We start from the raw sequence: 25,818 nt of genomic DNA, 5'->3' as shown, positions 1-25,818 counted from the left end.
TTACAGTAAACTAATTTTACGAGCTCATTAACTTCGGCTACTTTCCGCTAGATGCTGGATTGTTTCGAACTGTCTTTATTGCCTAGACGCCAACAGGGAATTTGAGTTCAGAAAATGGCGGCCGCTAGCTTGGTGGTGGTATGTGCTACAGCAAAACATTAGATTTTGTTGAATGGTACTTTGAAAATGTGTGTTTATGTGAATTAGGACGTTGTAATATAGTTTTTAACATTTCATAATGACATCTAATATGTATCGAATTGGAGGTAAGTAATGCATCCTAATTAACCGGCTATAAATTAATAGGAAGTCTTGATAGATAACCGCGGTAGCCAGTAATAACCAAACAGTGGGACCAGTCCAAATTATTGGTTTTTCGTAGATTTTATTTTTCTTCAATTGGTGCAAGCACTTCGTCTTTATTGCATTTTTCTTCCAGAGGTTTCAATGTTTATTGTGATGAATTTTACGGATGATTATTCAATTTGTTCAATACGTGTATTTCTTTCGATAGATGTCAAATAATGTTCTCTTATCATAATCTTTCGGTGATACCGTTCTCGATTACATTAATCAATTGCAGCGTTATTTTACTACGTGATGTGAAATATTCTTCGGTTGATGAATAATTCTTTCTGCTCTCGAGTCGCTGCCCGTGCTCATCTAGATGATTTGATTAAATTTAGAGTATCGTCGGTTTTGAGGGAAATTGTGAGATGAGACAATGTATTGAAACTGGTTGTCGATTCCATTGGTTATGAATGATGCGTATAGCATTGAATATATCGTTTAATGGAAAGAATAGATTATTTGCATTTTTTAGTCATTCGTTCTTCATATCTAATTTGTAATAGTCGGGGTTCAATTCATACAGATTTATTTGGATTTGGATTATATTGAATGCTCAAGATTTATAACGGTGTTTATATTTCGGAGTAGCTATAGATATGAAGTAAACATTGAATTTTTGCGAGTTTTGAAATTTAAATTTCAAAACGAATTTGAATTCCTATTCAATTTCGATCAGAATTATATATTCGCCAGGAAGATTTGAATCGGAATTTTGGGATAGGGGTTTTTGTGATTGATACTCTTTAAGTTCTCATTTATAACCTAGGAAAATATTCGAGTTAGGATAACTCATTTTACTCCATACAATAAATACCGATGCACTCCTTGCATCACTTCATTCAGTTTGGATATAGCGAATGAAAAAATCTGAAAATTGGGTGTTATCGCATTGATAAAAACTGCTTATCAGATTCTAGGAAGAAGTATATTTGTTTATGGGGTGGTACATATGTATACGTAATATTTATTTGAAAAGTGAATTTGAACCCTAATAGCCGTTTTCTGAATTAAACAAACATCCTCAATCTGGATTTTTAGAATATCCCCACGATTTTTCGAAATTTTTGATTCAATATTATTGATAGATGTTGATGCTTATGCTAAGATTAGATCATGTACCTAATGATAATAACTAATTATGGACGGCAATTTGTGTACTCTTTAAATTGATTTGATGATCAAATTGTAGTGCATAGATTTTCTGTTTGCGATTTTTTCTCCGTTTATTTCATTAAAATTTCATCATAGCGAGTTGCATTTTTTATTTCTTTTCAATTGTACGGTAGAATAGAAAAACATAGAATGCCATTGTATATACGAGTTGATCTGTGATTATAGAGTGAATTGTAATACTTTTCTATGGCTATCGTTATTTGTTTTGAATTATTAACATTTCGCTTCTTATTGGAAAATTGTTTCGGAATTGATTTAAAAACTAGAGAGGGTACGTGTCAAGATGTCGAATTCAATTTCACCCTCATTTTCTTCTTACGAGGGAAGGGAAGAATAACATTGAATTAACCCTTCTTCAGCATACGTATTGATTATCTCGAACAATGTTGAATCCTTCTAATTGATTCCCTTCAAATTCATTTTCAGACTATGTTTATTTCGAGACGTCCTCGACGTCGCCTTATCAAATCCGCCGAATTGAGGAATTGCACAAAACTAGTGCTGGGAACGTAGAGGCAAAAGTCATGTGCTTCTACAGGCGGAGGGATATACCAAGTCAACTAATTCAACTCGCCGACAAACACCAATGTGAGTAACCATTTTTACTACAATACGAAAAATAAAATTAAGAATTACTAATCATAGATAGATTTTTTGTGTACATGTTCCTGATTTTCCGTTGCTGACAGTTCAAGGTCGAGTGGATTTTATGAAATAGGTCTCGATAAATGACATTAAATATTTTCTGGATGAACTTTTATATCTTTTTTTCATAGTTAGCAGGTACATACCATTGGATCCATATAGGGATACAGGCTAAGCACTACCTCTAGACACAGAACATTAACCTAAAAATTCCTTCGGCTTCGAATTTTTCAAACGCTTGTTATTATTCGGAATAGCGATTAATCAAATTTGGCGCGCATAAGCGGAAGTGGGAGTTCTAAATGTGATGTCCACATTTTACGCTTCTCGAGCTCACTCATTGTTTTCCGAACGTTATTTCATCGTTTGTTACTTCACTGATGTACTAAGCTAATATTTCCAGTATTCCTAGTAGAAGAATAACCAACAAACAGATCTAAATAATTCAATGACCGGAAAAAGATGCCTGTATTCTCTTTATTGATGCGGTTGTAGAAAACAAGCTAGCAATTCCAATTATTTCTATTAGGTATCATGATTTTTTTCAAGTCATGAACATGGAAACGTATCGACAGAATGACCTTATTTCTGTGATTAAGTCCACAGAGTCTACAATTCTTTGTTCGTGCCTTTCATTACTAATATTGTTTATGGTTCAGTCCAGTTATTCTATGAATAATTTTCGATCATAGAAAAAATTTGGATTTTATTTCTGTGTCCGGGTCCACAGAGTTCTATTTTTTTCTTTTTTTTTTTTGCTATTCGGATCTGGCGCCCCTCTTCATCTGTAGCACCCCTTAGGAAAGAGAACGGACGTCGGCGCGGCAATGGCCCTCTTCGCGAGTTATTTCGGTCCCGGATCGACTTGACCCGGGGCGGGCGGTCGGACGGTGTGTCGGTTTTTGCCCGTGTGTAATTATGAGAGTACAGCTTTGTCAAAAACCCTTGCCATTAACGATTGTACATCGGAACGGGATGGAGCAGTCCGCACGTCCCCCCGCAGACCACCTCCCGGTCGTCATGGCGACGAAAGTCGCGCGGCCCGAACGCGGAGAAGACTACTGTTGCCTAATGTTTTCGCGAAACACAAACATACACACTGCGATATCCGTGGATTTACTCCGGTCGACCGGACGCGAAATGAGAGTCCTCAGGATCCTCTATGGTTCCGTCTGATTGAATGAGTATTGTATCTGTGGATCGAAGCATAGAAAAAATGGAAATGACACCTGTTTTATTAATCTATCAATGGCACCATTAATGAAGTTGTTGAAAAAGTTTGTCGTCAAGAAGATTGTGTTATTTCGAAGATCGATAGTAACATATGTAAAGTGGAAATGTGTATACATATCTCGATATCATTAATTTTTCGCGTAATTTTCAAGATGAAAACTTTGGAGAACTTCCTGAGCAAATTTTCCACAAAATCAGAAACACTGCCAACTTAGTGAATACTCGGCAACACACAATGGAAACTCTTGATTAATAGGGGCTGGAAAAGTTTTTTTACGATGAAATTCGTCATTTCATAAATGTTCTTCCTGACACTTAACAATTAAGATTAATTGTTGAAAATCCATAATGAAACTAGAGAACTGAGTAAAATCATTTTCACTGACGATGCAGAAGAAATTATTTATTAAGTTATCATAGCGTAACATGGTGTTGAAAAACTCATAACGTGCGTTCAAAAAAATTCGTCGTCAAGTAGGCTATGAAATTTTGAAGGCTGATGTTCGGTGGCTGAACGTATGTCTTTCCTTGAATTACTTTATCTTCCCAAAATGTAAACAATGATGACATTAACCTATATATCGTAATTTTGTACGGAAAGGCACTTTTTAGAAAAAGTTACCTGTAAATTTCACCCAACTTTCGAAAAGCATTTCTTTCATTGAGTAAGATGACAAGAATCCAAACAATCTGAGGCGGTTAGAAAAGTTCTTCGTAAAAATTTTAACCGTCCACTATTTTCATACGTAAGAGACATGAATCTTGAATTGATCGTGGTAGTATGTTTTTTTGTAAGAAGGTTCTAGTTACTTCAGTCATATGAATAAATCACAGTAAGATTCTCAATAAAATGTTTATTAATTCTATATAAATATTGAATTGATTAAGTCATTACTGAAAATCCATGACTAAATTAAAAAAACTGAATTACATGAAAATAGCTATTGGACAATTTATTAAAATTCAATTCAGCTATGAAAAGGTATGATGCTTTCTCCTTCATAACGTTCTGCTATTGTTCCATAAAAGAAAGTAGGTCCACATTTTGCCTTTGACTGATGCATACTGTCAGTATGCATCAGTTCAGTATGATACTGAACTCCAATTTTTCTGGGATGGTTCAAGGTTAGGTAATCACAACCTTTTCAGTTTTCTGATAACATGTCAATCTTTATGGAAACAAATGGATATCTTTTTTTCAAAATCGGGTGCCAACGAATACTCCATCCACTTGAGATAAAATCTGAAGAGAGATTTGTCGAGCTTCTGTCACCATGTTTTCATTATTACTGAACTCTAGAGTTTTCTTTTTTGGTATACCACTTCCTTTTATGTTTGAACATACCTGTTTCGTCAACACATCGCAAAACAATACAATGGAAAAATTCATTCTTAATAATCTACAGCAACATAGACTTCAATGAAGTCGCCGGAACAGAATATTTCCATTTTCCTTCAATTTTCTTTCCAATTTTGAAGTAGAATACAATAGTAAAAGTCTTTCACACGTCCGTAAAAACCATCTTTATAATTTGCTGATAATTTTAATTCAACAACAACCCAAAATGCTAAAATGACAGTTCACCTGGAAAATAGTAAAGCACGAGCTAAGAATTACGTTTAGACACGAAATATCGACGTTCAAAATTCCATAGCCTACTTGACGACGAATTTTTTTGAACGCACGTTACAATCATAATCAAGAATTACATGAGATGTTCTTGAACTGTATAATTTAGTTCTTTAGTTTATCTATGGTTCAAGTTTCTATGGTATAGAAGTCATCGAAATTTTGAAATGTAATATAGGCATAGACATAGAGACATGTCTCTATGTCTATGAATATAGGGCATTTCGGATCAGCTGATTTTCACGGAAGGGCACATCATATAGGTAATCTCACAGAAATGTTGGTTTTTGTGATCATAAAAGTCATAGATGGTTATTTATCCTTCAGTGGTGCTATATGATAGAAAACTGATTGCGTTTTCTATTGGTTAAAGTGGTGCAGTGCGAGTGAATATTTTGACGTCAATAAAATCATCCCAAAGGATCTGTAAGGCTAGTTCTACCAATGGAATTCGTTGTAATAATGAATTTCAGTAGTAAAACTGGTGCGCATTGAGTGCATATTATAAAAACAGACCAATAATTTCAGGATATCCTAATTCATATTTGATGTTTGGTTATCCAGTGCAGTACTAATAGAAAACGTTCTAACTATTATCGACAATACTGACTCGTAAAAGTCATAGATGGTTGGTTTACCCCTCGAGTTACTTCAATCTTGAATCATAGATATTTGGAGGGAGGTCAGACTGACTTGTTCGTGCTGTCAATTTTTTGAATGCTACCGAAAACTGCAATTTTTTGCCTTCATAGACAGAGAATGGACTGAGCGATGTCTTTTTTCTGTGGCCGTTGAAGTGTGGAGTGTGCACCGATCAAAATTCTAGAAAAAGACAACTGGTCTCACTTACTGTACAGCTGAATAGGAAATGCTCGATTCATTTTATATGTCTATGATTATCGTTCTGTGATTGCCAGAAACGTTGCCACCTTGGACCATAGATATTTATGCCTGATTATTAAATGCACGGTTCATTTTCTATGTCTATGATTATCGTTCTGTGATTGCCAAAAACTTTACCACCTTGGAATATAGATATTTATGCCTGATTAGGAAATGCACGGTTCATTTTCTGTGTCTATGATGATTGTTCTGTGATTGCCAGAAACGTTGCCACCCTGGGACATAGATATTTATGTTCCAAGGTTGCCACTTCAGTTTGATCATAGACAACCACTGAATAATTTGACGTAGTTTTGGATTCGGGCGGAACGAGATAAAGGAATCGGGTTATGGAAGATTCAAAAATGATAAGAAACAGATTTTAGCGGATAGCCGCTTCAATACTATCGCGGATTACCGCGCGCCCATTTCTTCTAATCCTAAGTGAAAGGCGGCGGCGGCGAGCCATCCCCCTTTCTAATTTTGTCAACGCCACTGATCCGGAGATGGCGGAAGACAGGTGGGGGCGCGGGCGGCGGCGGGCGCGATCGATCCGCATCCGACACCGCCACGGTGTGGGCCCAATCAAGAGACTTTTCGCTCATTTGGATGTGGGGGTGGTGGCGGTTCGGCGGACGTCCACCCGTCGTCCCCCGCAAGGGGGAGTGTGTGTGCCGTCCCCGAGGGACGGCAGGAGGAAACGGAAACGACGATCTCGCGAACGGGTCACCGTCGATGATGTCTGTTTCGTTATTTGGGGTAATGAGCTTTTCGAATCGATGCTAAACGAAATTTTCGATGCCTTAGAGACCGGATATCTCGAAATTCCCTAAATCCACAGCAAAATTCGAAATCCGGCTCGAAGGACCATTAATGTTGTCAATGGACTTATTGATTGTACTGGACTGTATGAGTTATTATATTCACGAAGAGAGCAGGAAAAACGATTTCTATTTAATAACAATCTTTATTCCGAAGACGAAATATATTCTGGGGTTTTATCGCCAAAATATGTAGCGCTATGACAATTCGCATATCATGAAACTCCTGTCCGCTCGTCATGCAACATATTATTCTACTTTTTTTTTTTCGTTTACAGGTGCCTTAGACTCTGAATCGAGTAGCAGTCCAGTGCTGGACGCCAGTGGCGGAGGCGTAATTAGCTCCCGCGAACAACTGACTCCGAAGCAACGCCATCAGGTTAAACACAGAGAACTCTTCCTATCTAGACAGGTGGAAACGTTATCCGCCACTCACATACGTGGAAAATGCACCGTTACACTTTTCAACGAGACCGAATCTCTCAGTTCGTACCTCGGAAAGGTGAGCTAGTCCGATATTGCAATTTTTTATGTGCATTAGTAGATTTTATACGGATTGGTCCAACGAAAACTTAACACTTCGATTTTCCGGCTTTAAAATGAATATGTGGAAAATCTTCATCAATCAAACGTCACACCACGATAGATTAGACCAAATATTATCAAATGAGAGCAACATTAGTTCAACGAAAATGTACCGTTTTCGAAATAATCAGAATTTTATTAAAATACCTAAAGTTGCCGATTTTCACAGGTCCAGTTTGTGAAAAAAGATATCGATTTTAAATTATATTGAACTAAGATTATTGTTTTATCTCCCCTAATTGAAATTGTTTCAGGTAGTTGATCGATAACCTAAGTGAATGTAAATTAAAACAATTGTTTTTTCTACATGATTTTTATTACTCAGAATAAACCCCCTCTATAGGGGTGATAATAGAGAGATATGGAAGCATCCTTAACGTCATGCGGTAATACGTCAAGCGCTAATAACGTTACGACGCAAGTGTATTTCCATTTTCAGAATAGCGGTTATGTTTTGAAACAGGGGCCTCTTAATTGACATTGAGACGATTTTTTTTTTGAGAGAATAGTAGCAGAAGAGACGAAATGAGTTCCTCAAGAATAATCTAATAACCAAAGGTAAAAGTGTATATCTTCAATTAATGGGTCACATTAAAGAAAGAGTCGAATGAGTCCTAGTGTTTAATCCTGAGTACCTATTTCAATCCCATATTGATGATTATGAACTATGTCACTTGTTTTCAATAGGAAATAAAAGGGTTCAATTCGAGCTTTTTTTTATTAAGAATAAAAGTAGAAACATCTAGATTGGACATAGGCTTATGGCTTGATAATAGTAAAGCAGTACATGTATACTGCTTTACTGACGTGTATGTACACGTTATCTCTACATATCCTCCAGATGATATTCCAATTTTTTTTTTGGTAACTATAGTGGCCACTTATAGATCCATGTCCATAAATTTCAAAATTATGAAAGCATCACTGTGAACAGGTATTTTTCAATACAGTTTAATCCAACTCCACAAACGAAAATTTCTGTAGATATGCATCCATATAAACGCACATAATCCACAAAAACAAACGCTATCCTTAATAACAAATTGGCCTTGTGATTGAAAAAATAGTTCGAAAATCGGCAACTTTAGGTTAGGTTCTTTCAGAAACGGTACATTTTCGCTCAACTAATGTTGGTGTCATTTGATAGTTTTTGATCTACTCTATCGTGGTGTGACGTTTGATTAACTAGTTTTGGGACTGTATACATAGTGTTGAAAAAACTAAACGATAACCGGAATTTGTTTCAGGACGACATGTTCTTCTACTGCCTCGTGTTCGACCCCACCCAGAAGACCCTGCTCGCCGACAAGGGAGAGATACGCGTCGGCAGCCGCTACCAGTGCGACGTGCCGCCGGCGTTGACGCGCGGCGACGGCGACGCTGCCGACGACCGGGGCGACGCGGCCGACCTAGAGACCCTAGTCTGGACGCCGGACCACGGCCTCACCGACCGCCAGATCGACCAGTTCCTCGTCGTGTCCCGGTCGTTGGGCACGTTCGCGCGCGCCCTCGACTGCATCTCGTCGGTGAAGCAGCCGTCGCTGCACATGTCTGCGACGGCGGCGAGCCGCGACGTCACCCTCTTCCACGCGATGGACACGCTGCACAGGCACGGCTACGACTTCGGCGCCGCCACCTGCTCCCTGGTGCCCGGCTCCGGTCCGGTCCTGTGCCGCGACGAGATGGAGGAGTGGAGCGCCTCCGAGGCCAACCTGTTCGAGGAGGCGCTCGACAAGTACGGCAAGGACTTCAACGACATCCGACAGGACTTTTTGCCGTGGAAGACGCTCAAGAACATCATCGAGTACTATTACATGTGGAAGACGACCGACAGATACGTTCAGCAGAAGAGGATCAAGGCGGCGGAGGCGGACGCCAAGTTGAAACAAGTGTACATTCCAAATTAGTGAGTATCGCAAGGGTTCTCGTGGGTGTAGAGTCTTTTCTAAGGATAAGGTCTGCGTTAACAGGGCTCCGGTAACTTTGGCGAGTGTTATTTGGTGTCTGACGCACCCTAGGTTTCCTGAGAATGTTAAGGCGGACACACTGTCTAAGCTCGGCTTTTGCCTCTGCCCATCTATCAGGAACTTCTTCATCAGTTGGCTAGGCGGACGATTCTTCCCTGGATGGACCACTGAAAGCGGTCTCAAGGATCCTCTAAGCCTGAGGTCAAAAACTCCTGGCCTTTGAGAGGAAACAGCTGAGTCTGTTGACTGTTCAGAGGACTGGTCTTATTGATTGTTCCTTGTGCCTCTGCTGCAGGAGCACTGATGAAACTGTTGAATATATTCTGTTCAACTGTAGTATCAGTATTACTGATTGCTGGGTGTGTTGGACGGATAAACCAAACCTGCCACTGCGACCAAGCGGTCTATTGTAGCACACAGGCAAGCTCCTAGAGCTAGATCTCTCCCTCCAGTCCCATCCTACTCAAAAAGGAGATGATGTCGGAGTGGAAGTGATTCTTGAGTTCCTCTAGGACCATCTTCGCAGAACCAAAGACTCCAAGTCTGACCCTGTCTGCCGCCGGGCAGTCACAGAGAGACAGAGAGTTCAATCGTTTCGTCCTCCTCTAAGCAGAGTCTGCAGAGCGGGTCATTGACGATGCTAAGGGATTTAAGATGGGCTCTGAGTCTACAATGTCCTATAAAAACCGCCATCATAGATCTCAGATTTGTTCTAGAAAATCCTAGCCAACGACTGGTTTATGGGCTGGGAGGCACTGAGTTGGTCCTGTACGAGTGGACGCAGTCCAGGACCTTTTGCCTTATCCAGCAGTTGTTCCGTTCCCTGATTCAGGAATTGGAAATTCCTATACTTGGTTCCGGGCCAATAAGCGCTGATGTTGCGCCTTCTCTGGCTAGAGCATCCGATACTTAGTTGCCTCTGAAGCCAGAGTGTCCAGGTACCCAAATCAGTTGCAGTCTGTTTAAACTTCCCAATTTGGAGAGTTTAGATCTGCATTTAAATACCTGTGCCGAGTTGCATTTGTTTGCTGCAAGAGATTTAATCGCAGCGTGACTATCCGTTAGAATTTTTATCGACCTACCCACCCATGTTAAGCAAATAGTTGGCGCATAGATCAATGGCGAAGATTTCTGCCTGAAATGCTGTCGCCTTCTTTCCCAGGCTGGCACTGAGTTCAGTCAGCGGTCTACGACTGTAGACTCCGGCTCCAGATCCCTGACTGGTTGTGGAGCCATCAGTAAACCAGCAAGGTCCTTGTAGAAAGAGTTCCTTGTGACGGAGCCATTCGTCTCTGCTTGGAATCGGAGAACTGAAGGTTCAATCCGTGCTGGTTCTTGTGATTATCTGTTCTCATGCACATCACCTCACCTGCCTCAACTGTAGTAACCTTATGGTGGGTTTATGCAGAGAACAAACATAAACAAACACGTGCACGCCATCTGCTATTTGGATTGGTCTCTTTCTTAGGTATTAGTTCTTAGAAACTCAGCATAAACCCACCATTATGGTGAGAGGATCACCTTCTTCTCGGCGTGTGTCTCCCCAATTACAAGCGGATGAATAACGGGTTACAAGAACTCGTTTCAGCCCGATGGACTCAAAGCGCGTAGAAGATGCGCAAGATTTGAGTAGACAATCTATGGCAGAGGACTCCCACTTTAATGAGGGACGAGGGACCCTTAAAAACCGTTGAAATTTTTATCCTGAAAGCTTAGTAAAGATCTTAGGGCCTTATCAAGTCTAAATCCGGCCCTGTCTTGGTGTGCAGGCGTACCTACATTCTGTAATCCTCCCAACCATAGATAGTGTCCTGATTTTATTCTGATTTCTGACATAAGCTCAATATCTGGTCACAGAAGATCATAAATTATTTCTGCAGTTTTAATCATAGAACTGAAAATACATAACCTAGAGAGGTATCTCTGTGGTAACGAGGAGACTTCGAAATTATCGAAGTATTTTCCGTATCTTGGGATTTTTTCGAAAAACTAATAGAAGAAGGAGGGTGTTCGTTGGAAAACGTATTTAAGGGGGCCGACCGAATTATTTTCAGTGAAATTCTCATGAGTGCCCTGCAAACCATGAAAAGCATCTTAACTGAAGACCTGAGGAACTTCTGAAATTCAGTACCAATGATTCGACGTTCAAAATCGATAGAATCATTGTTGGTTGTGGTTGCTCAGTGTTGACTGCCAATACCAACCTATATTTCGCAACTCGAAATCTTGCCGAATCAGTAAAAAGAAGAAAACGCACTCGTCAATGTTGTAATCATAGAAAAATAAGAGAACAGAGAAATAGCGGATTTCGGATTGACTTCTTGCTGAGGGAAGATCATCTATGGCCATAGATAGATAGATGTCTATGACATCTATCACGAAATTTCCAATTGGCACTTGTCAATATTGACTGAGGGTTCAATAATATTTTCTCAACGTCAATTTCTTAGACAGTTTTTGTCAAAATCAGCTGATTATTCGTTACCGTGGGACACACAAAGCTTTTTATCACTATAAAGAGGCTTTTCTGAGAGAGTTCTAGTCTTATCACTCTAATCTAACGTCGGGATGAACATTTTTTCCAAAAACATGCACAAAACACAATACTCGACCAAAACATCATGCGAATCAGTGGAGGGAAAAGATTGTGTGCCCCACGGTAACGAACGCTTAGCTGATTTTGACAAATCGTTCCCTTATAGGGAAATCAATAGAGTCGAACTGAAACCTACCAAAACCAACCTTTTCAAAATGAAACGTTATCTTCTGTGCCCTTCAGGCAAAATGGCGGTCCTGTCAAAGTCAGCAGTCATTGGTTTAGCCACATAGAAATGATGGGGCAAAATCCACCGAACTATAATCAACTATAAAGAATACTTCAGTATTTCAGCTTTTTTTTAAGAATCATTTTCCAACAGTATTGAGTGCTTTTTATCCTGTTCTAACTTCCAATTCTGCCCTCTAAGGAAATACGTTGTCGATAGAAGACAAGAACTTATCCTTAGGCTTTAGCACAAACTATCCTCTATAATCGTTGAATTTCTATCTTGACTGAAGAAAAAATTATTTTATAACAGTAGTAAGCCAAACGCAACTGCCATGAATAATAACAAAGGAGGTGTGGTGAACGGAAGCAGTAACGGAGGAACAGATTTAACGTCATCTTTGGGCGGAAAAGCCTGCGAATCTTGTAATGGTAAGCAGACCTCAAAATTTCATGTTTTCTTCTGCCGCTTCCCACGTATGCATTTCATTTCATCACTGGACCCATTTCAGTTACTGTATCGAGTCAGTGGTATGCTTGGGGTCCGTCGCACATGCACTGTAGGTTATGTCAGAACTGTTGGAGTTATTGGAAGAAATACGGAGGCCTGAAAATCCCCACGCACTTCGGAGACGGCAGTGATTACGATGGCAATGGGAAAAAAAGATCGGGTAAGTTCGATGTTTCCACCTGAATTGCGTATTAAACAGTTCCTCTTTCAAACTTGAGCATTAAAATACGAAAATAATTATATCGTGCACTGAACGGATCTGACAACAGCAGAAAGATTTTTTAAGACGTCAATTCCGACCATAGATTCTAGAAACTTGTTACTTTGATCTTTGATCCCGATGTATCAACTCTCCTGAGATGTCAAGTTTCTATGCATCTATTCGATGCACAGAAGAACATAGACCTTTTATTTCCTCAATGTTCTATTGAGTATTTCTATGATTTAAGATCATTGACATGAAAAATTGAAAGGTGCTGCTCTCTGGTTCATTTCTGATCCGAAAACGAAGAATCATCGAATAGTTATTCGAGTAGAACTACAAATTTCGCTTTTAAATCGCGATATCTACAAAACTGTCCTTTTACCTTTCGCAGGCAGCGATCTGGAAGACGATCGGATATCGCTGATGGGCCATCGTCCGCACAAGTGCAACATCGGCGGCTGCGGCAAAGAGTTCAAGCTCAAGACCCACCTGGCCAGACACTACGCGACCTCGCACGGCATAATGGTCCGTTCCGGATCGCCCAGGCCCATCATGAAGACGCGCACCGCCTTCTATCTGCACACCACCCACCTGACCAGGATCTCCCGGAGGCTGTGCAGGCACATCATGCGACCGAGGCACGCCGCCCGATCTCCCTTCTCCCCCATCAACATACAGGCGGTCAAGATGGAGTGCGGGGCTAGGATGAACGGCAAGAGTAGCGACGAGCTCAGGAGGCTGTTGTTGTATAGAAAGAGGTAAGGGTCATTCGCAGGTAAGAATAAGGAGTGTGTAGATCAGCGTTTTCACCAAAAATCCTTTAAGGCGAATTTTGGCGCTGTAACCACAGCTTACTATGGTTATGGTTATCTCTGACGTCATAGTTACTGATGACATTTATGTCATCAGCTGTTAAGTGACAGCTGTACGTTTTGTTTGGTTAGTTTTCGATAAAAATAAAATTTTGGAGGGTAGAGACCCTTCTTGAAGAAGATGTACAAGAAGAATAATAAGAAAATATTCTTTAACTAGTTTAACCTACCTGGTGTATACTGGTGCCTCTCCAAATGCTGTTTTTTGCTTACCTCTTTCTTTTTTCATAATTCAATACGCATTATAGATTCCAGTAGTAGTATTTTATAATTTGTTATATGTATGTGTTGTGATGGATCCACCAATGGCAAAAAAAATTAAACTATCGCTGTTTACTTCATAGAAGGGAAGTTTCCCTTCTATATGGGTGTGTTCTGTGCTTCGTGAATCCCGCTACCAACGTCTATTATTTGTGTTCTGTGCGTCTCTGCTAAGAATCTCTCTCTCTTCAGCCGTTTGACATCTAATGTTGGATATAGGCCTCTTCTAAATTCTTCCATGTTTTCCTATCCCGTGCTTTCTTCATCCACTGATTTCCTGCGATCTCCTTGATGTCATCTCGCCATCGCTAAGAATCTATGGCACTAAAATTCATTCCATTTCACTCATTGAAAGGAGATAGAACTTCATACCATACTCTTTAACCCATTGAGCTCTATGGGAACTCCATAGAGTTCAATGCTTTAACCCTACTCAAGAGGAAGGTTACGTGTAGTTACGTGGTTAACTTCCTGTGACGTCATTGAAACGTCATAGTTACACGGTTATCATCGCCAAAATGTGGTATACCCAAGTAACTACAACCTAACCATAGTAAACCACTAGCGCCAAAATTCGCCTTTAATTTGAAGGGAAACTTGAAGCGAACACAGCACTCGAAAGCTTGGAGCCATATCGAAAAAGACTGAAAAAAAAGGTTGAAAAAGTGAGATATTTCACGTTTACGAAACTGGATTGTTTACAAATCCACGATCACCGAATTAGCTTTTGCTTTCTCCAAATACGTCCACAGAAAATAGACATAGAAACATGTCTGTAGTGACAGATCACAGACAGGGGTATGGATTGACATCACTTGAGGGTCAAACAAATCATCTGTGACAATTCAAACTAAAAAACTTTAGATTGTAATCGAGTCAGTATTGTCAATAATACTCAGATTTGCCTTGAAAATCCATAATGAAATTAATTCCATGAATACGGAGGCCAAAAACATTACTCTTCTCTCTATGAGTTGAATCGGTACTACCCACCCCTGTGATCAGTGCTAACTTCACTTCTGTCAAAATCACCAGCATTCGTAAGAAACGTCAGAATTTATTCTATGATCGTGGATTTGTTTACATGCAACCCTCGACATGGTGAATTCGTTTCGGAATTTCGACATTCTTCGGTTGGCAACTTTGGTCCGAGTCTTCTATTCCTGCTCTCGTTGGTTGTCGTCGTCTTTTCAACGATCTTTCATGTCGCAGGAACAGAGGCAGCGTGACGCAAATAGCGAACAGACTCGGAAATCCCGGACAGGTGACCGCCCCATGGTTGATACTGACGGACAAGGACAGTCTCCCCAAACCGGAACGGGTCGCTTTTCCCAAACCTCCGAAAGCGCCTGACGGTAGCCTATTGTACGACAGAATTCCAAACAAGCCCGAAGCTGACAAGATACCCTTGAACAACGTGCCATCGACGCTCAAAAAGAGGGGCTACGACGAGATGAACGGTGGACCAGATAGTGAGTCTTATTTTATGCAATTTTTGTTTTTAGAATGTTTATTATTGCGATTCTACCGACTGTAAGCCAATTTTTCCCAAGATGCCACTTAGACAGACGCGTAAGAAAATTTCAATCAACAAATCACTTTGAAAAATAATTGAAGAATTAATTTTTTTAATACCTTTACTGGTAATACTCTTTTTGCTCTGGATGAAAGACAGGATTATTCAATTATGAACCAACTAATTGTGTTATCAAGCTAGAATGTGAATTTGATAGATCATCTTGTATGATTAATTATTGAAAAGTTTGTAAATATTTCAATATCTAATTTTTTTTTACTGGCTTCTACTCTGATTTGGATTGGGACGATGGTGAGTAAGTTTGAACCTTTGTGACTATATATTTGGATAGATTCGTCAGTGTAACAATCGGCGTTTCGATCACGAACATTTGGAACTAGCTTGAACACGCGGCTTCGCGCTGGTTGAGAGAGAAATCATTAGAATATCATAAGCCCGATTCTCAGATCGCGTACCTTTTCATTGAACTTTCGAAGCTCTGAGATATCGATTGAAATTTATTTTGGGAGGATTTTGCATCTCTTCACAAACCTTTTAGGGCTTTCACTCCCAATCTCTGAAACAAAATCAATTAAAAATGAAATCAACGATTTGCTCCTGCGTAAATTCTTGCACTAATTTGTCAGGAGCAAATTAACTAGAAAAAATTGTTGCCTGACAATGAACTCAAAATAAATAACGTTGAAATTATAATTCTTCGTAACGTTTCGGAGTCTATATCAGACTCCTTCATCAGACGAAAAAATCTACTTTTGAAAATCTTCTGGAATTGTCGCTTTTTGTCTGACAATTAAGCCCGGCGCAAATAGAAACGCAGGTTAGTGAGGTGACGCAGAGTGAGTTTTTGTAAAACATAGAAAAGACCAATACTGCGCAAATAAAGCGTGACAGTGACTTGTCAGATAGTACGTGCATCGCAGGAAAAAGCTGCGTCACCTCACCAACCTGCGTTTCTATTTGATTTTTTCGTCTGATGAAGGAGTCTGATATAGACTCCGAAACGTTACGAAGAATTATAATTTCAACGTTATTTATTTTGAGTTCATTGTCAGGCAACAATTTTTTCTAGTTAATTTGCTCCTGACAAATTAGTGCAAGAATTTACGCAGGAGCAAATCGTTGATTTCATTTTTAATTGATTTTGTTTCAGAGATTGGGAGTGAAAGCCCTAAAAGGTTTGTGAAGAGTTTCGAAGCTCTACAAAATCGTACTCCTAAGCCTACTTGTCGATGTATTTGCGAGCTTTCTGTCATTCTTCATCGAGTAGGCCGTGAAATTTCGAACCAAAGAGTAACAGCATTGACGTTGAAGTCAGAATGACAACTGTAAACCTCAGAATATAGATACATATAATGGAAAATAAACATTCCAAAGACTGGAGTAAGATATGTAGTTGCTTAGTGTCGCCAATCACAATTGAGACAGTTGACTCGGACATGTAAATTTTTCAATTTAACGCCACTGCCTTAGTGTCGCGCTAGACAGAGAAACATCGAATGTGTGTACTACAAACAATTCATTCGTAGCACTGAATGTCCATTCCATGTATCTATGTTCTAAGCTGTAAACTTACGTCATCTGTCAAAATTTCTTCTGGCTAGTTGGCGAGCAAAGCCACCTTTTTTATTCGATTCGGCGTTGTCGGTACAGGTACAACGATGAACATACTGCCGCAAATACCGAAACGGATGACCAAGGAACCGGTGCAGGTCCAACGGCCGGAACAGTACCAGGCCATGATGCAGCAGCAGCAGCAACAGCCCCAGCTGATGCCCGGACACGTGATGTCGCGGCATATCGCACAAATAAACGGCAAGCCGAAGATCGCCCACATGACGAGGACGGGATCGGGCAGGAAACAGGTCATCAGTTGGATGGACGCGCCAGATGACGTTTATTTCAGAGCGACGGAAGGGAGCAAGTGAGTTTAGATTTTTTTCTTTCTGCGATGAAAGTTGTCGTATCGCCGTGACGACCATTTTGAAACTCGTGTATCGTGAACATAGACATATAGACTCTATGTCTATGATCGTGAACAAACTGACTTGTGTCAATTAAGTCACTGAATATGTTGTCGAGAGTATAAATTTCATTTTACACCACTGACATGATGATCTATGAATATTAGTGATGGAAGACTTGCACCATAGACATATAGACTCTATGTCTATGACTTGCACACAGAACACTTCAATGAAAACTTAATTCTTTTCTTAGAACACAGATCTATGTTCTAAGAGAATAACAAGTTAAATCTATGACACTACACGTCCGTAATATAATTTAATTCTGTGTATCTTTCAAACAAAGTACCCAATTTTCCGAATTTAACAGATATTTTTTATTTTTGACCATCAAATTGCTCGAGAACGGCGTATTTTATCTGGTTCGCGTTTGCATGGGGGATTGAAAACAGGGTTTTACCAACGCACATTTCTTTCGCAGGAGAATGAGGAGACAAGTGACAATAACGGATTTAAGACGCGCCGCAAGAAAGCCCTGGAGGCAGCTCAAAGTGAAAATGGAAGATTTACAAGTGGTGGTTCTTGATTAAACGTTCGACCAAGTGTTTTTTCAGTGAGTGCTCAATGCGTGCTTTGCAAAAACACAGTTTCTCAAATGAGGTTGAGGGTCTTTTCGGAGATGGTCGTCGAACGCAAAATACCTGAGGTTATCTTCTTGATATCGAATTTGTTCATTCGAATTTCGAAGAATTCCGTTTCTTTCTTCGGACAGGAGAAAATTTCAACTATATGTATGTCTTGGGAGGGGAAAAAGGAAATTATTTCTGAAGTCGTTGATGATATTTTTTCGTGTGAAAAAATAATCGAACATCACATATTCTCACGAGTAATCTTTTTTGTATTATTTGTATCATTGGGATATATTTTCTTTAATAAATTTTCTTTTCGAACCTACGATGATAGGATTGGAAAAAAAATTATAACCAAGATGCTTTGTACCTGATCGGTTAAGTTGAATAACGAACATTTCCTTGGGTGTTTTGCTGGCGGCCGGCTCTGGAAATGACGATTTTCTAGAGCAATAAACAATTGTTGACCCATTACTGTAAAACAGAGACTGAGAGAGTGAATAATCATACATGGCGATGATTTCTCTGCACAAATGTCCCGTTATTTGGGAGGTTAATTTTACTAGTTTTACATTTGTATAAATATTTATTAGTCTATTTGTTATTATTTATTATTGTACATAGTTCTTCTCGCATTCTTGATGATCCCTTCGAAACAGAAAATTGTATCAATGTAATTTTCTCATGTGTAAAATAAATACGTTTACCACATTACAAAATGGAATTTTAGCAATGTTTTAGCAGTATTACCTCAAGTTAAGAAGACACCTGTACAAATTTCATATTCGTTGTTATCATCATAAGTTTATTTTTGATAGTACAGGTAATTACTGCAATTTATATTGATAAAAATAATAGATGCTATCTCAAGTTTCAGAGCAGATACTGGTGTTAGATTCGTGAAGATTTTGTTTGCTTAAATATCTGCAATGACTTTCAAACCTCATTTCGCGGGAATTTTTGCAAGTAAGTAGTAAAACTTGAATTATTTCTGTTGGTATTACTGGTGTATTCGAAATCTTCGTGTACAGTTGTCGTGCAATAATTTCAGGGCTATTTGCATTATTTTGTACAACGTTTCAGCTAGCTCCGCCGAAAGTCTTCAGGAAAAACTGAAATCAAATAAATTTCATATTTAAGGTTTCCTTGAACGTATAGGATGTGTCGGAATGGATGAGTTCAGAAACGCTTTCCAAGTAAATACTTGATGAAACACTGCAATGGAAACTCCATTTTTTTTATTCTTTTTGTATTTTTCGATTGTCCTAATCATTTAACAATCCTTAGAATTTTTTTGATACAATTCGAGAATTTTTCTGTGTTCTGCACTTGCAATCGATGGTATCGTCATAGAACTAAAACTGTCGATGTTAGCTATTGAATTATTTCTGTGATACTACCACAGAATACTTTAGTAGTTGAGGCATTCTGTGATGAAACCACAAAAAGCCAAATAATGTCAAAACCTTCCTTGAAGATACAATTTTTAGCCTGGATTTGATAAAAGGCGCTTTTCCAAGCATTGTTGAAACCGAAAGTCACAACAAAAGTCAGTGTTTTGTTGAATATTTACAAGGTTGGCAAGCGTTTTTTAATTCTTCCATTCTAGGCATAGACATGTCTATGATTCTAGGAGGGTTGCTATTTTTGCGTTGAGAACTGGCAACACTGGTGTTGCCATGTGAGAAATCTGCCGTTGCCATCTTGAAATTTACATTTTTCTATGGTTTCAATTTCAAACTTTTCGCCTTGTATACAAGAAGTTGAAAACTTTATCTCAGCCAAAAAACCACCGATGCTGCTTAAAAACTGGTGGAAGGAGATCGTTACATGACATTTCGTGAATCGAGGCATGTTTCAGTATGAGAATAACCAGCGTATGTAAGATTTCGCACAAACATCTGGATATTATGGGACTATGTGCTCGTTGGACTCCCCATCTGCCTTCAGATGCTCAAAAATATGCTCGTGTCGATTGGTGCCATAAAATGCCTACAAAATTCTACTTCTGTGCATAGTCACAGATCACAGCAAACCTAAACGAGCTCGCACAAGAAACACGAGAATTTCGATAAAAAAAATCGAATTTGTACAGTCCAAAAATGGCACCGAATGATTTATTCTTGTTCCCGACTATTAGAGATTGTCTGCTTAGAAAACGGTTTTCTTTGCCCGAAGAAGCGTTAAAGTCCTTCGAAAAACATGTTTTGGAATTATTTTTTTATGACTGGAAAAGTGCTCGGAAGATTACATACCTTCCTTGAAGGTGAATATTTGGAAATCAATAAAAACATTCCCAATACATAAATAGCAACTCTCGTATTCTCCTTTGAAAAAAGGGGTAAGTAAAATTGCTTATGAATTTCAGGCTCGAACGATGGAAGAAAAATTCAGACTAGGATTTCACTCAATTGTTGTTGCATGTTTTACAATAGCTTCCATATGGGCTCTATTTTTGTGCGATTTCGAAAATGTTACAGATGATCGAGTGCTAGATATGCAAAAGTATGGTGGTAGATACTTCACAACTTGGAATTTCGTGAGTCGTCAGGTATAGAAACGGCATCCCTTCAACACTAACGATAAATTTTTCCAGCTATTTCAACTGGTTTATTTTTCCCTCGCACTGAGCGAAGATTTTCTCTTGATTTACACCCCTTGTGAATCCTGTCTGAAGACTATATCGAAATTTAAAGGCTACATATTCACTTCCTTCGTTGTACCGTATACAACATACGTTTTCGTGGTGTTCTGGTCATTGTTCAAGTACGATAGAGAATTGGTGTTTCCATCTGCCACCGACGAAGTAGTACCCTTGTGGTTCAATCACATGGTTCATACGGTACCTCTCGTTTTCATGGTTTTTGAATTTTATTTCACCGAGAGGAACGTTTTACCTGATTGGCGAAGAATTTTGGTTGGATTTTCAATTATGACTGCAGCGTATTTTACTATGTAAGTAAATGAATCAATAATTCAGTTCTCGCTCCATGAATAATTCCATACGTTCAGCAATCACCTATCTTTACTCATTTATTTGTAAATCAGTAAAATGATTGTAATTAACCAAGAACCCATTTCAGTCTTTCCACAATTTTGAAATTGTTTTTAGTTCTGCTGAAAAATAAATTTAAAAAGCCTTAAAATTGAAAGGACTTCAAAACATTATGAAACTATCTGTAAGAGAGAGCTTCTTTTTTCATTTTCACTGTAACTGAGAAAAATAGTGAAATATATTCTACTTTGCACTTTTTGAGGAGGTAGCAGGGTTTTATGTTGGACTTTTGCATCATATCATTCACTTATAATTAATTGTAGATGGATCTACGCTGTCAGTGTTGATATTTGCATCATCCATTTAATTTATGTGCATGCTTAAACCACATAAATAAACTCATTTTTATGTGGCTCTGTTTGCACATTGTTTTTAGATATTATAAAATATTTTTTTAAACTTTTTTTTTCATCATTCCTAAGGAAAACCGTAGATTCCCCATATATTAAAGTTTTAAAAATCTTGTATCTCAAAAGCAAAAGCCTATAGAGAAAAGTGGAAAAAAAAAGATTTTTCATTTAGTTTTCTTTTGGGACACTTATTTAGGAACAACCTGTATATATGGTAAGATTATAACTCATTCCAGGCAAAACCATAATGGATCAAAGATTAACAAATACTCATAAACATATCTATCATTCCTATTAAGAAAGCAATATTTTTCTTATTCAGTTCGTAATTTCAGATTATTCCACACCAAATCAAAAACTGGTCGATATTTTTACGGCATTTTCCATTTACTAGCACCTTGGCAGATCATTATATTCATCATTTCCAGTTATTTCCTGGCATTATTGGTCATAAAAGGTGGAATCTATATCCAACAACTGGTCCAAATGAGTAAAAATCCAGTAGTTTCATGCATAAGAAAAATATCTTGATCTGTATATCTGACCTGACTTTTTTAACTACATATATTATCATTGCATAATAAAATCAACTTGCCAGAATGATTTTTGAAACTCCATCTGTTACTCCACAGAAACCGATGACAAACTGCATTGAATTGAGAAAATTCTTATTGATTCAACACACGTTATTTACGAATATGAAAAAACGATCAGATAACAGACTGTTGATTCAGGGATAAAAAAAAAAGAAGTTCATGTGAACTCATTCAAACAAATAAGGATCTTTGGTGCAATATGTCAGCAGAAAAAGAAAATAGTTGAAAAAATACTTTATTCCAGAATAAAATCTTCTGACCTTGGAATAGATAATTCCATATGTAATAAACAAGAATAAAACAAAACTAAAAATGTTTGCATAATAGATATTTAATAATTTAAATTTGGAGGAAGAATCAACCATTAGCATATGACTGTGTGTACGGTTTCATTAAACAAAGATTAAAAACAATTTCTGTGAAATAATGAAATAAAGACTGACAATTTAATCTTCGTTTAATGAAACTTAGTGCGGAAACTACAAATACATGCAGATCACTCTGAATCATGAAAACTTCTTGATTCTTTTTAAGAATAGCCCTATAAATAAATAACAAAGTAAAATGCAGATCTGATAATTTTTATGGACATTGATAAAATTCTTCAGTAATCTCATTAAAAATGGAACATACCCTAATTAACTTTATTTACAAAATGTAAATTCTTCCTACTGTACCGAATTTACAGATTTAAAGTCATGGCAACGAAAAATCATCGGACATTGGCACGGCTCATGAACTCATCAAGATTGTAGATCTTGAACTAATTTAACAAAATATAAAAATAAATTTCTGGCAAGTGTTCACTTGTCATTTCTCAGAAGTTGCTGAAATGAATGAAAAAATAAAAATTCTCCCGTAAAAAAATACAAAACAATATGGCATATTCAACCTTAATCGTCTACATCACAATCAATTCAAATATGTATAAAAGTTTGGCGTTTGAAAGTATTTGGTTGCAAATAGTTTTCCATCAGGTGTAGGGGCGCTAAGGGCTATTTCCCCTTTTTCAACCATTCGATCTGGTAAGAAATTCTTGCGAAGGGTTTCCATCAGTTTTGTGGCTATTCCTTTCTTTCGATAGCTAGGTGCAACCCAGATTCTGGACACTCCGCACGTTACAGGGTATTCTTCCAGTGAGCACAGATCAACCTCAACGTTGGCTGTTAATATCTTGTTCGCGGAAGTTTTGCTCTCAGCCATCAAACAGCCAATGATAGACTTGTTGAATATGAAAAGGAAAACCTAGGAAAGAAATTCAGTTAAAATACTACCCAGCCGGTAGATTTGTTTTATTCAAGAATAAATTCAAAAAAATTGGAAAACCCCTTAAAATTTACCGGTAGAACCCTCTATGATCATCATGCAATCTTTGTTTCGTTCCCAAAAAAATTGTAATATTCAAAACATTATTGGTCATTTTCAATCGTGCCTAGTCAAATGTCTATGATTTGTATAACGTGAAGTTAGCTTTATTCCGTAAATTCTGTGGTTTCATGTGATGCTTTTTCACAACTGGCCTCTCAGAATAAAGTCCAAACCCAGCTTAATATCTGACTACAGAATATCAATAATAATTTCTGTAGTTTCAATCATAGAAATGAATATAACCTAGAAAATTATTTGAAATGAAGAAATACCAGTGTTGTCTCTGGAAATACTCAAATTCAGGGCAAATGAATCAGCATTCAAAATTTATACTCGGTGCATTAGTTTGTCTGTGGAAGATACTACAACGAAACCAAATGATTATACCTCTAAAAATCAACTTACCATGGATCTACTGATATCAATTTCCATATTTTGGTAACCCATTTCTCTATTAATGAAGGAAGCAAGACGTTTCACTTTGTCGATCCACTGCTTGGAGTCGCCAGGAAGTATCTGAATGATTCTTCCATCAATTTGATCGACAATTCTTTCATTTTTCCATCCCTAAAAATGATAAGATATTAATACCACTCTTAGAAAGCAAAATCTTATGGTTGATAAAAATTCCCTATGGCTTACTCACATTGAACTGGAGAATATTTGTGGCATTATGATGGTTATCATGCAAATGTTCATCTTTTGGATCACCAGCATTATACACATAATTACATTCGGCACATTCTACGAGTCCAAATTTTTTTTGACCGGCATCCAGCAGCATTTGATCAGAAGTTACTTTCATTTTTCTTCTCTTAATCGGGCACTCTTTTTCTAGTGCCTTCTCCATTTTCCTCTTTTGAGGATAGAATAAAGGGTAATATTCGGACTTATTATTTTCTAATGAAGCTTGACTATTAGTGTCTGCCATATTCTGAAAAACAGTGGTCAAATTTCTTGCTGTTTTCGGTGAGCCCAACTTCAGCCCTAATGTCATAGTACTCAATTCCGCTGTTGGGGATAACAGTCCTTCTTTATCCCTACACCTGTTCTCCTTATCTTCCCCAACTGACTCTTCTAATGCATTCAGTATATTTTCTATAGGCACACTCACTTCATTTTCTAATGTATCATTTTCAAAAGAAAAATTGCTTGTAGGATCATTCAGCACAGTTTCGGAATTTTTGGATTTCTCACACACAATATCCGTGGTATCATCATGTGATTTTTTCAAAGTATTTGATAGATTTACTTTTGGCACATGCTGAATAAGCTTTACTTCTTTATTTTGACTGATCTCTTTTAAATCCTTCATGTATTCTTCGAATTTGGAATCCACAGCAAAATCACTCTTGTAAGTTTTTATTTGAGATACTGAGGCTTTAGATATCTTTGGTGACTTTTCTCTTTTCCTTATTTTATGTCTCACACCACCATTTATTTGGCCAAATAGTCTTTTCCTTGGTAGACTTTTCCTTCTTTTGGATTGATCATCGAGTTTTTTGGAATGTATCGATAAAACAGAAGTCTTTTTCTTACTGACAATGGGGTCTGTTGATGGATAGAACTGCCTTGTGGACAATGAGATTTCCATATCACGGAATAGGGTTGTTCTAACTTTAGAGCTTTTATTGCAAGATGAATTTTGGTCCTCCTTATCAGATCCAATACTTTTCCTTGGTATTTTAGGAGCTTCTTCTGTGTGAGTATGAGAGTCATTTGGGGTCTTGAGGATTTGAGTTAGGGATAAAGAAGAAGTATTGCCATTATCCTCAATGTTTCTACATGGACTAGTAGTTGAAACCTCGAAATTCAACTTCTTCTCCGGAGTATCTAGTATCTTCCTTATCAACTCGGTACTAGGAATTTTGGAAATATTCTGGTATGCGATATATTCTGGGCTTGCATCCAGAAGATTTGCATCTTCCTCCATATTTGTTGGAGTCTCCGAATGTGGGAATAGAGCCCTACGTCGGTCCCTGATTTTATCAGAATAAACACGCTCTCCTGGTGAGTTTGTGTTTGTTTGTAGCACATTCATTTTGTCACTCCCAAATATTCGTTTAATGAATCAAAAACTTGCTCAGATTATTTACCTGAGAAATTATAGATGAATCTTCAGATTTTCAACTATTTTGTTCAAATGGCACCAAAAAGGAGTTCGTAGTTTTCGCTCACTTCGCTAATAAATATTTTAACCGTCAAAAAACTAGTTGGCGCGAAATCATATTTGACAAAGGGGGAACAAGTGACGTAAAACAGCTGAGTTCCCAAACAGATTTCTGTAATCTGTGATAACAGGATCACAGAGCGGATGAAGAAGCTTCTATGAGCGACGCAGTAGAAAAGATTATAGAATTAGATTGTTTTCTTTTTCTTTTTTTAAAATATGGAAAGATGATCGATATTTCGAAGTTTT

At 38.1% G+C, this 25,818-nt stretch overlaps 3 protein-coding genes across 3 annotated transcripts; 2 read left to right on the top strand and 1 right to left on the bottom strand.

The window, feature by feature from the left end:
* Nucleotides 1–97: 97 nt before the first annotated feature.
* On the top strand, nucleotides 98–18,749 carry LOC123306438 (metastasis-associated protein MTA3). The gene is made up of 10 exons (XM_044888442.1): nucleotides 98–266; nucleotides 1,951–2,112; nucleotides 7,014–7,237; nucleotides 8,568–9,226; nucleotides 12,365–12,483; nucleotides 12,564–12,722; nucleotides 13,159–13,525; nucleotides 15,113–15,372; nucleotides 17,088–17,358; nucleotides 17,883–18,749. Exons 1-10 carry the CDS (start codon nucleotides 239–241, stop codon nucleotides 17,989–17,991), a joined length of 2,358 nt encoding a protein of 785 aa, XP_044744377.1. The 5' UTR covers nucleotides 98–238; the 3' UTR covers nucleotides 17,992–18,749.
* Nucleotides 18,750–20,085: 1,336 nt separating this feature from the next.
* Nucleotides 20,086–22,038, top strand: LOC123306442 (androgen-dependent TFPI-regulating protein-like). Its single transcript, XM_044888447.1, has 4 exons — nucleotides 20,086–20,296; nucleotides 20,399–20,569; nucleotides 20,627–20,985; nucleotides 21,771–22,038. Exons 2-4 carry the CDS (start codon nucleotides 20,408–20,410, stop codon nucleotides 21,964–21,966), a joined length of 717 nt encoding a protein of 238 aa, XP_044744382.1. The 5' UTR covers nucleotides 20,086–20,296; nucleotides 20,399–20,407; the 3' UTR covers nucleotides 21,967–22,038.
* A 215-nt stretch (nucleotides 22,039–22,253) lies between these two features.
* LOC123306443 (N-acetyltransferase ESCO2) lies at nucleotides 22,254–25,653 on the bottom strand. Its single transcript, XM_044888448.1, has 3 exons — nucleotides 24,046–25,653; nucleotides 23,805–23,966; nucleotides 22,254–23,276 (listed from the first exon to the last, which is right to left on the bottom strand). The coding sequence occupies exons 1-3, from the start codon at nucleotides 25,330–25,332 to the stop codon at nucleotides 22,944–22,946; spliced, it is 1,782 nt and encodes a 593-aa protein (XP_044744383.1). The 5' UTR covers nucleotides 25,333–25,653; the 3' UTR covers nucleotides 22,254–22,943.
* Between the last annotated feature and the right edge of the window lie 165 nt (nucleotides 25,654–25,818).

Source organism: Coccinella septempunctata, chromosome 2, assembly GCF_907165205.1.
Source record: "Coccinella septempunctata chromosome 2, icCocSept1.1, whole genome shotgun sequence".
Lineage (NCBI taxonomy): Eukaryota > Metazoa > Arthropoda > Insecta > Coleoptera > Coccinellidae > Coccinella > Coccinella septempunctata.
The sequence above is the reverse complement of the archived record's forward strand: the minus strand, read 5'-3'. Positions and strand labels throughout refer to the sequence as shown.

Excerpts from the sequence above, each read along its gene's own strand:
- LOC123306442 (XM_044888447.1), top strand. The coding sequence starts at position 20,408 with ATGGAAGAAAAATTCAGACTAGGATTTCACTCAATTGTTGTTGCATGT. Across the intron at positions 20,570-20,626 it reads ACTTCACAACTTGGAATTTC|CTATTTCAACTGGTTTATTT; the intron begins GTGAGTCGTCAG and ends AAATTTTTCCAG. Across the intron at positions 20,986-21,770 it reads ACTGCAGCGTATTTTACTAT|ATTATTCCACACCAAATCAA; the intron begins GTAAGTAAATGA and ends TCGTAATTTCAG.
- LOC123306438 (XM_044888442.1), top strand. The coding sequence starts at position 239 with ATGACATCTAATATGTATCGAATTGGAG. Across the intron at positions 2,113-7,013 it reads ACTCGCCGACAAACACCAAT|GTGCCTTAGACTCTGAATCG; the intron begins GTGAGTAACCAT and ends TTTCGTTTACAG. Across the intron at positions 7,238-8,567 it reads TCAGTTCGTACCTCGGAAAG|GACGACATGTTCTTCTACTG; the intron begins GTGAGCTAGTCC and ends AATTTGTTTCAG.
- LOC123306443 (XM_044888448.1), bottom strand. The coding sequence starts at position 25,332 with ATGGAGGAAGATGCAAATCTTCTGGATGCAAGCCCAGAATATATCGCA. Across the intron at positions 23,967-24,045 it reads CAAATATTCTCCAGTTCAAT|GGATGGAAAAATGAAAGAAT; the intron begins GTGAGTAAGCCA and ends TATCATTTTTAG. Across the intron at positions 23,277-23,804 it reads TTGATATCAGTAGATCCATG|GTTTTCCTTTTCATATTCAA; the intron begins GTAAGTTGATTT and ends TTTCTTTCCTAG.